Raw genomic sequence first — 10,865 nt, 5'->3', positions numbered from 1 at the left:
CCTCCTGCCTGCTGGGGCAGGGGACAGGCTGTGGGTGACAGCCCTTCTGTAGAGAGGATCTGGGATGGGGACCTAAGGCCAGGTGTGTAGCCACACCACCGGAGTTCTCCAGCATTCCAGCACCTCCTGGATTTGATCAAGGGACTCCATCAATCCACGGGGCCTTTATTACCCCTGCATGGGTGAGTCAGGACCTAAAGGCAAGGAGACCACTGCAGGTTCAAGTACACATGAGGGCAAAACAGCCCTTCCCCTGGGAGCCAGTGTTTAGACAGCTCTCCTGAGGACAGTGTTAACAAGAAAAACCATGTGCCCATCAGATAGGCATGTGACAGCTCTCAGAGACCCCTGTAAGGGGTTTCTCCTGTGTCCCAGAGTCCCTGAGCAGCTAGACCCCAAAGGGTCCCTGTGGTGGCCAAATTCATTCCAGGACTTGGCTGAATAGCAAAGCAAATAAACCCTGATTGCTGTTCACACACTGTCGCATCCCAAGGGCCTGGGGGTGCCACGTGGGGCCAAGATGTCCTCTCCCTTGATGAGGACTGAGAAGCCGGGCGCCAATTTGAATGACCGCTACGTGCCATCTCTGTACAGTCTGCACTGGGAGATGCGAGGAGAGATGTGGGGGCGGGGGGCGGCTCCAGTGACGGCAGGGAAGGACGTATATTTTCTTGGTGAATCTCATCCCATTTGCCCCTGCTGTGATATGGGTTGGGATTTGAACCCTGCCCTCGAAAAGACTGGCCATCCTGGCTTGCTTGGGGTCATCAGCAAACTTAAACCCTGGAATGAGCAGTTCTTAATAAAGAGTACTTCTACATGACCCTGCATTCAAACAATGATGAACTGATGGGGCAAGAAAAAGGCTTTCCCTTTGCTTTATTGAATAAACAATATTCTAGAAGTGAGGGAAGGACAGGGACAAAGTCATACTTCTCATCAGAGTCCCCAGCACCTGGAGGGGGTTGAATTCCGAGTTCCAGTGGTCTCCCTCAGGGCTGCCAGATAGGGTATTTGTGGCCACATCAGCATCCCCAGAAGTGAATCCGGAAGGAGCTGAAAGAAAGAATTCCATGAGGCACCTCGAGCCTGCAGTTCTCTAGTGCCCTCTGACTTCTGGTTCACAGTCGTCCTAGAGGCTGCCTTGCCCACCTCCAGGTCCTTCGAGCATCACTAGAATGCAAAGGGTGTCAGAAGCTTGTGGTGCTGGAACCAGTGGAAAGAAATGGGAGAGATTCAAAGAAAAACTCAAGGAGGACAGGATTCCAGCCTCAATTGCGTGCTGGGCTGTTACGGAAGAAGAGGAATTATCCTTGGCTGGGGTGGTCCCAAGTGTACGCCCTCTTTTAGAGAGTCAGCCCAAGCGACAGCCCCCTGGCAGCCATGTTGGAGTGGACAGCCCTCTCCTCCAGCCAGGTGGTCGGAAGAGGGGTGGACACCTGACCCGAGCCAGGCCAGTTGGATTCTCTCTCTGGGAATTTGGAGTCAGAGCTGAGAGATCTTACTTAGGAGTCACTGAAGGTCATTCAGAGCCAAGGAGATAGGAACTTGACTGCTGTGGGGAGGCCGTGTGTGGCCTTGTGTGGCCTCATGTCTGACAAAGCAGAGATGCTGGTTTGCACACAGAGCTAAGTTCAGCGGAGCTGAGGAGAGAGGCAGAGACTCTGGGCACAGAGAGGGAGAACACGCGCGATCCCAGCTTCCTGACCCGGTGCTCTCTGAGGTCTAGCTGTCCTTGTTCTTTTTTGATTGGTTTGTTAAACCATTTTGAGTGGGCATCGTTCCTTACTATCAAAATCACCTAGACTATGAGACCAAGGGCAGAATAGGGCCCAGGAGTAGCAGACACATGCACGCAGATGCCAGCTCAACACGGGAAGGGCCCTCTAACAGGAACCACCATCATGAAACGGGCTGCCTCCAGGGGTGGTGCATATCCCATAACCGGAAGGATCCAAACAAGACTGTTGAACACAGCCAGGGAAATATGGAGACGGTCGATCATCTCAAGGGTGTTTGGGCCAGATAAGACCATTAAGGCCCCTTTCTGCCTGAAACAAGGTTTAGAAATGCTTGAGTTCTTCTCTGAGCTCCACCACGGGCATCTTCACACCCCCGTGCAAATTCCCACCTCCCAGTGACCATTGGAGGTTGTAGGGGGAGGGGAGCAGGATTAGCAGCGGCTCCCAGGTAGGTCCTGGAGGCCAGTGGGCTCTGGGAGAGGCTACAGGTGTGCCAGCTGTGGAGGGGCAGCACCTGAGGTTTGCACCACCCACATCACTTGCAGACCTGGAGTGCCATCCTCCCCTTTGCCTCCCTGTCTCTTTCTGGGTTACCTAGTTTCTCAGGAGCTCCAGTTTTGCTGATTCTGAAAGAATCTGCAAAGTGCCCTGAAAACTCATGACCTCCTAGGGAAGACTGGGGTGCCCCATTGGTCGAAGGGAAACTGGGGGGCCCTTCCTGCCCCCCACTGTGCTGGGCATCCCCCCACTCCAGAACACCTTACTTCATGAAGTCTGGAGACTTGGCCATCGCGTGTTCAAACTCTGAGAAAGACAGCATGTTGTCGTTGTCCAGATCCGACTCACTCAGGACCTAGCCGGGGGTGTGGAAGGAGCCAGAGAGCAGAGAGAGCCCAGAATGAGAAAGTGAGATGGGGGCGCAGGTTGGGGAGAAACACCACGTGCCCAGTGCTGCCATAGGCCAGGCGCTTGACACGTGCCCCAGAGCCCCCGACCCCCACAAGACAGGTGTTCTCCTCGTCCACCTGCTACCCCCCACCCCAGGCGAGGACACGGAAGTGCAGAGAGATGAGGTTATGTGCACCGAGGTCTGGGACTCGTGGGCTCGTCTCATCATGGGAAGAGCCCTCTTGGTGCCCCCAGCACAAACTTGGCAGTGAGAACAGGTGAGGGAGTGAACAGGGTGACATCCACACTGGCTGCTGTCACCCAGTCTTAGGCAGGGGCTCTGCCCTGCAAGGGGTGCAGTCAGGTTGGGGGCCAGCGATGACCCCTCAGGTTTTATCTTTGCTTCTAGTTCTAATACAGACCAAAAGCACTTGCAGGTTCTCCTGGTCTTAGGACAAACGGATCCACGCCCTATCTTGGGCTCACAAGGATGTCGTCATGTCTTGCCACGCTTTGGACTGTCACTCTAGGACGTCTGGGCATTGTGTTGTGCTGGCATAATGTGGGGAAGGGGACATTGTGGTGTGTCCATCTGATGCCAAGCTGCTGTTGGGCCCCCTGGCTGCAGTGACTGCAGTGCTGGTGGGAGGGCTCCTGGGAGTGGGTGGCTCGGGCACACTGCTCTGGGGACCTGGAAGGGAGTCATGATCTTGGATGAAGGACAGAAAATCAGGGGGTAGTTTCTGCCAGCCATGTGCTCATCCTTTGGGGCGCCTCAGCCTGCCTGCCCTCCAGGAGCTTGGGGTGATGGCCTGGCCCGCCCCAGCCGCAGCCCCACAGCCCCAGGCACACACGTGGTTCGTGAGGTCGATCAGCAAGTCCTCCGACATGTCGTCACTGTTGAGCAGTCGGAGGATGATCCTCTGCAGATCCTCCTCGTCGATGAAGCCATTCTCATTAAAATCTGCAAAGAGCAGGCAGGGCCTGAGGGGAAGGGGGCTTCCTCAGCCTCCAAGAATCCTGGGGACCATAGTACCAACCACAACCCCACAGAGTCCCGTCAGCCTCTGGGAGGCCCTGCAGAGCCCAGCTGTCCCAGGTGGGCCTAGAACCTGGGACTCAGTGAGACCTGGGCAGGCTTAAGGGGTGGGGCGCTATGGCAACAAAGCAGGCTGCAGATGAAGATGTTGCTTAATAACATGATAAAGTAATAATAATAATAATAATAATAATAAGCATTGATTGTGTGCTACCTGCTCAGATTTGTCCTGAGAGCTTCACCTGTTTTGAGTCACTGAATCTTCACAATCAACCTTTTATTAGTCTCACTTTGCCAAAGGGAAACTGAGGCACAGAGGTGTTATATGATTTGTCTACACTGCCAGTAAGTGGAAGGGTGGGGATTCAGACCTGGCTGGCTGGTCCTCAAGTCCCATGTCAACCACTTATGGAAATCTCAGTCTCAGAACTCACGAGCCAGGGTGTCTTTTGGTGGCTGGAAGCTGGGCAGCATGGAGGACCTGGGCATAAGTACCTGCTCCTGTCACTCTGCATCAGCTGCAGAGATGCACCAGGCCAGTTCCTGCCCACAAGAAGCTCCCAGGCTGGGAGTGCAGGGGAGACTGTCGGGCACCTGAGCAGCTTGGCTCCAGGAAGAGAGGAGCAGGCATCCCGAGGACTCTGAGGGTTTCCAGATGGGCTTGTTCATGCCTGGTTGGGGTTGGGGGTGCGAACAAGGAAGACTTCTTGGAGGAGGAGGCATCAAAGAAGGACTAAAGGGCTTAGGCCTTCAGAGACGGCAATTGGAGGAGGTGCCAGGGTCGCTAGGGACAGTGGCAGGGAAGGAACAGTCCTGGGATGATCAGCCTGGTGTGAGGGGAGCAGAGGCTTGGGAGAAGGTCAGAGGTTAGGTCTGGAAGGTAGGCCGAGCTTCAAAGGGCCTTGAATACCAGGATGAGACAACTGTACCGACATTCTTGGCAGCCCTCCTCTAGGACACGACACCCAACATGGTCTCTGAACCACTCATCAGCCACGTAGTAAGGCAATAAACCTAGGCAAGAATGATAATTACCACCACGACAAACACAGCTGTGCCAGGCAATGGTCTCAGTGCTTTATATTCCGCTGCATTAATCCTCATGACACAGTTACAGAAACTGAGGCACAGGGATTAAATAACCATACTTCCCTCCTTAATCTCATTTCAGCCTCTTGCCTTTAAATATCATCTATATGCTGATGAATCCCAGATTTACATCTCCAGCCTGGGCTTCTCTCTGAACTCCAGGCACATATAACCACCTGCCTTCCCACCCTCTCCGCTTGGAGGTCGAATAGGTCCATCAAACTCAACTCGTCCAAACCCAAACTTCCTCCATGGAGTTGCTGTGAAGATTAAATAAGAAAATACATGGAAGTCAGTTGGCATGGTATTTGGAATATAGAAAATGTTTGTTAGATATAGTAGAGACTCAATTCTGTAACGATGATTGTTAAATACTAAAAATGCAAACCTTAGAAACCGTGTAATATTCTGCCTTGAAGAATGAAAGCTTTAGCTATCTTGGGCCCAGAGTGGAGGAGAGTTTGCTGATGTCACAGGATCCTTCAGTGGTAGAGCCAAGACTTTTGTCTCTGTTCCCCAAGGTATGATACTGATGTGAAGGGTACAACTAAGCACGTCACTCCTTAAGTAGGTGGCTCTCCCCTGGCTGAATGTTTATCAGCCTCAGGGACTGGAGGCTAAGGCTGGACATGTTCATCCAGGCTCTCCCTGCACAGCTCTGCTGTCACACACCATGGGTAATGGGGTGGAGGGACCAGCACTGGGACTGGAGGCGGTGGGCAGCCCCAGTGACATTGTACTGCTGGTGATAAGCTCTGCAGCCTCTCCCAGAGACCCCGCAGCGTCCCCAGGTATCCTGCTGGCCCAGCTTCTATATGCAGAGACTGCAGCGCAGTGATATGGCTTTGGTCCCAAGCCATCTGGAAATAGAATCATTTGCTGGAGTAAAATGTCGTCCTGGACAGTTCCCCTCCTTTGGGGGTGCGAGGGCAGAGAAGCCTGGGAAAGGGCTGGGGGCTGGGAGCTCTGGGCCACTGGCCAGCTCATGTGGCCTCAGCAGCCTCAGGACGTGCGTCCTTGGGCCACTCTGGGGAGGGGTCCTTCCTCTTGCTGTTTCCCAACAATGGGGAAGATTAGAGAGCTGGTAGAGTAAGAGCTCAGCCTTCAGGTCCCCCCAAAACACTCTTACCATCATCATCCCAACCTCTCTGTCATGTTACTCCTTGCGATTTACAAAGTACTTGCACAAAAATTCACCCATTTGATTGAGTGAGGTAGGGCACACTTTCACTATGATTCCCACGGAGCTGAGGTTGCCTCCCTGCCTCTCCCAGCCACTAGCATCCCTTGTTACTGCGTCACCTCTTGGGAAGGTGTGGGAAGGTCGGCCACTGGCGCTCCAGCAGCTGCCTGAGCGTAATTCATATCTGGTGGAAGCTGTGCTGATGGGAGCAGGAAGGCAGTGTCGGGATGTTGGTCTCTGACAGGTAGAAAGTCTCCCCAGCGGTGCTGAGAGAGGAGGATGGATCAGTTGGAGGCCAGGAGCATCCCTCAAAGCAGAAACTGGAGCCCAGGAGGTACGTCCGAGGTGGGTATATTGAACCTGCTGGATTCTTGACCGATAGTCATTCACTCCTTCTTCCTACTAACAGAACTGCAATTCTTGTTCAGGCTGAGACCATGTTCAGTTTAAAATACTCGGCTTTCCAGTCTCCCTACATCTATGCGTGGCCATGTGACATAGTTCTGGCCAAAGTTGCTGGGTGGGGCTTCCAAGAAAGTTTGTTAAAGAAGAGTAGACAATCTGTGCTGTTGAATGTCTGTTTTGCCATTATCCCTTCTCTCATCCCTTTTTCTTCCTGCCTGGAATGAAGATGAGATGCCCATAGGCACGAAAACCACTTTGTGACTCTGAGGACAGCAGTCTCCTGCTAAAGACAGCAGATCAGGAGGCTTGAAGGAACCAGGGCCCTGGGTTACTTCCTGGAGCTGTCTCCCTGGCTCTGGACTGCCTTGTTCCAGGTTTTTTTTTCCCCAAAGGATGCTCTTACATGGAACTGAACTCAATCCTAACTGATACAGTAGGTCAGAGCAGTAGTTCTCAAACTTCACTGCACTTTAGAATCACCCAGTGAGCTTTTAAGAAGCCCACCAACTGGGGCACACCCAACACCATTACATCAGATCTCTGCAGCCAGGGCCCAGGCATCTGTAGGTCTTAAAATCTCCCTAGGTGATTCCAGCGCGCAGCCACGTTTGAGAACTGTGGGTTAGAGCAGTGCTTCTTAAACTTTAAGGTGCAGAGGAACCAGCGGGGGGGACTTGTTACAAGGCGGATTCTGATTCAGTGGGTGGCGGGGGAGGTGGGGCCTGAGATTCCACGTTTCTAACAAGCTTCCTGGCGATGTCGATGCTGCTGGTGCGTGGGCCACACACGGAGTAACGAGGAGTTAGAGCACTGAGTGAGGTCTTGGGCTTTGGCTGAGAATGATCACCACGGCCATTACCACCACTGTCTTCTCCTTTCCACCTTCTCCTCCTTTTCCTTCTTCTTATTCCTCCTCCTCTTCTTTCACTGCTACCACTCCCACCTCAGTTTGTTGAGCAGCTACCATGTGCCAGGCATCAGGCTCAGAGATTCCTGTGCCCCATCTCTAATCCTGCTGACAGCTCTGTAAGGTAACACATCTTCTGAGCCCAATGAGAATTCGGGTTTGTCTGGGTTATATCTGATGAGGCTTTGGAGTTGATGAGTCCCTGGGTGTCTATTTTCGCAGCTGATTTGCATGAAGGTTTTGTGCTTTTTGTTTTTGTACTTGAGCTCAAGGAGGAAGGAAACCACTTGAGGGGGCCTGGAGAGAGGAGGTGGCAGAAGATACAAGGAGAGTGTAGGCGACAGGTGGTGTCTGGTCCTGGATCTGACCTGAGGAACTCAGTCTGACCTCTTGGGAGTGAGAGCATTCTCCCCACTTCTGAGCTGAACGCAATTTAGCTCCTGTGCCTTGAAGCCAAAAGAGAACCTGCTACTCTTCTAGCTCCCTAAAGGGTTTGGGTGTTTTCGTTTGTTTAGCTCTGGAAACCACGGAAAGACATCTGAGGCAGACATCTTTTGGGATATCTGCCCAGCCTACACTTTACCATCTCTGAGAAATGCACCCCGCCTCCGCCACCTCTGGAGCCATGTTTGTTTATGTGACTCTGCTTCTTCTTGGCTGTGGATGATTGGACAAGGCTGGTCACTTAACCCAGGGGCAGCTAGATCATCGGTTTGTCTGAGCCAATCAGCATCTCCTGAGAAAATGGAAGAGAAACAGATGCTTATGGCTAGTCAGTCAAAGTGAAGCCTGCAGGCCATGTAGGGGCCAGGATAGTCGTCTTTGGCCTGTAGGCACAGAAGCATAAAAATCAGACCTGCAGAAAGAGAAGGTACACAGAAAGAAGCAGAGATGAGAGACTAAACGGCCATAGAGAGAAAAGGAGAAAGTAGCTGTCTGGCTTCCTCCTCACTTGCCAGCTAAAACCTAGGCCCTCAGGAGGCCTGCTTCCATTCTACCATGGGTTCCATACTGCTCGTGGTGGATAAACTCTAGTGCCCTCCCTCCTCCCATGATCTGAACTTCTTGTATTCATGCTTTCGTATAGTACACACCCCCTCTTTAGTGTGGGTGGGTGGGGACTTCTAACCAATAGCATTTGGCAACAGTGATAGGATGTCACTTCTGAGATTACAATATGTTATATAAGACTATCTTTCCAGCATACTGACTCAAGAGACTCTCTCCCTAGCTCTCTTTGAAGAAGCAAGTAGCCATGTTGAGGAAGGCTCATGTGGCAAGGAGCACAGGTCAGCCTCTAGAAATTGAGGGCAGTCTCCAGCCAATAACCAGAAAGAAGCCAGGGCTCTAAATTCTATAGACACAAAGAAAGAAATTCTACCAACAACTGGAGTAAGCTTATAAGTGGATTCCTTCCCAGTCAAGTATTCCCCAGGTGGGAATGCAGCCCAGCCAGAACCTTGACTTCAGTCTTGTGAAACCCTAAGAAGAGGACCAACTAAGCCACGCTTGGACTCTTAACCTACAGAAACTGTGAGATTATAAATGTGGGTCATCTGAAGCCACTACGTTTGTGGTAAATTATTATGCAGCAATGGAAAACTAATATACTGCTATTCTTCATCATTTGCCTTTTACACAGGTAAGTTCCTGTTACTTGCAACCTGAAGACTCTTGGCTAAGACAAGAGCACCCAGCCTGGGCCAGCATTCTCTATGCAGAAGAGCTGCTCCATACAGAAGAGTACTGATAGGAGACAGAAGAGGCTTGAGACAGCATAGCAAGTGCACTGTGGAGAAGGCCTGACAGAAGGTAGCAGTAGCTAGTGGACTAGGACTCCTTGGATGCATTAGAAACTCCCTGGGGACTCCCAGAAATACCTGGGGTAAGGAAAGAGCAAGACTAGTGGATGGGGGGCAGGGACTACTAAGCCAACTGAATTTGGGTATGTGATTTCATTTGTATTTACTCTGCTTGAATTTCACTGTAAATATGTGTCTCATGTCGAATTTAGGACATGTGGGGCCATTAGTTCTTCAAATATCTTTTCTGCCCCATTCATTGTCTCCCCTCCTCCTGAGATTCCATTTGAACATATGTTAGACCTTTCTATTGTCCTACATGTCCCTAAAGCTCTGCTCCTTTTTCTCTTCATATTTTTTTCTCTCTGTTTTTGAGATTAGATTATATTTCTATTGATCTATCTTCAGGTTTACTGACTCTTTCCTTGTTGTCTCGATTCTCCTGTTAAACTCATCCAGTAACTTTTTATTTCAGATATTTTATTTTTCAGTTCTATATTTTCTATTTGATTCTTTCTTATAGTTTCTATTTCTCTGCTGAGAATCCCTATCTTTTCAGTCATTATGAGCATATTTTCTTTTACATCATTGAGCATGGTTTTAATAGCTGTTTTAAGATACTTATCAGTAATTCTAACATCTGGGTCATGTCAGAGTCAGTCTCCATTCTCAAGAATGCATCAATTTTTCTGTTTTTTTTTTTAATTTTGTATATTGAATAATTTTGGATTGTATCTTAGGCATTATGAATGCTTTATTGTGGAAACTCTGGATTCTGTTATATTCCTCTAAAGAGTGCTGAAATTTTTATTCTAGCAGGCAATTGGTTGGACTTGAACTGAAAATCCTGTCACACAGGGACCTTGTTAAAATGCAGTGAGCTCAAATCTCAGTTCAGTTCTTTTATCCTTACCTGAGCTGCTCCGAGGCTGCCCTTGTATATGTATGGTTCAGAGGTCAGAAGGAGATTTGGGCATGGTGCGTACACAAAATTTGGGCTCCCTTTCTCTGGCTTTCTTTCATGGACTCTCCCCTCTTTTCACTTTTCAGGGGAAAAGTGCTCCAAACTCTCTGATTCTTCAAGTCAGAAAGAGTTCAGAGTTTCTATAAGTCTTGCATGATGCCACTCACTGAAGCCCATTTTCAGGCTAAAAAAAGGGTGGGGGGGTGGACCATCTGGTACCATTTCCTTCTTCTAAGTGTCAACTCTCTGCTTCTGGTAGCTTTCTGGTGCCAACAGGTAGTTGATTTTTATATTTTGTTTAGAGTTTATAGTTGCTATCTGTGGAAGTGACAGTATGATAGGAGCTTCCTCAGCTATTCTTAGCAGGGGAATCTGTGACTTTATTTGAGTTTACTGGCTACTAAGCCTGAGGACATATGGGATACAAAAATATCATTAAATCCTTTTTCAAGGTGAGAAAAGTTAGCCCTCACAGGTCCATCTGGCTTAAACCTCCTCCACTCCGTGAGGCAGGAATAAGATGGTGTCTACTGTGTGGAAATAGGGGAGGATATGGCAGGAAAGGAAGGCAGGTGAGATGCCAAACTATACAAGCCTAAAAGTACAAGTTCTTTGGGGCCAAGGAGTTGTCACGATGAGCTTAAAGCCTTGCACATGGTCTGTTTGAAAGTTTCTCAAGATTTCTTTATTTCTTTCATTTTGAATCTTTATGAGAATTCTGGGCATCCCAGCTGTGCTAAGGGGACATAAGCCTGCTGAAGAGCAGAACTTTAGCAGAGTCTTATGGCTACCCCAGACAAAATCAGAGACCAAAAAACGTTGTAGGACATCAGAAATAATCTCTCT

The 10,865-nt window shown here is 50.0% G+C and overlaps 1 protein-coding gene across 1 annotated transcript in view; it reads right to left on the bottom strand.

The window, feature by feature from the left end:
* Positions 1 to 1,025: 1,025 nt before the first annotated feature.
* CIB4 (calcium and integrin binding family member 4) overlaps positions 1,026 to 10,865 on the bottom strand; it is a 49,207-nt gene continuing 39,367 nt past the window's right edge. Inside the window, exons 5-7 of the mRNA XM_058550677.1 lie at positions 3,485 to 3,594; positions 2,507 to 2,595; positions 1,026 to 1,056 (exon numbers count right to left, since the gene is read on the bottom strand). Coding sequence (XP_058406660.1) covers positions 1,026 to 1,056; positions 2,507 to 2,595; positions 3,485 to 3,594 — 230 coding nt within the window. The remainder of the gene's footprint in view (positions 1,057 to 2,506; positions 2,596 to 3,484; positions 3,595 to 10,865) is intronic.

The sequence above is a fragment of the Diceros bicornis genome, chromosome 12, assembly GCF_020826845.1.
Source record: "Diceros bicornis minor isolate mBicDic1 chromosome 12, mDicBic1.mat.cur, whole genome shotgun sequence".
In the NCBI taxonomy this organism is placed as follows: Eukaryota; Metazoa; Chordata; class Mammalia; order Perissodactyla; family Rhinocerotidae; genus Diceros; species Diceros bicornis.
The sequence above is the reverse complement of the archived record's forward strand: the minus strand, read 5'-3'. Positions and strand labels throughout refer to the sequence as shown.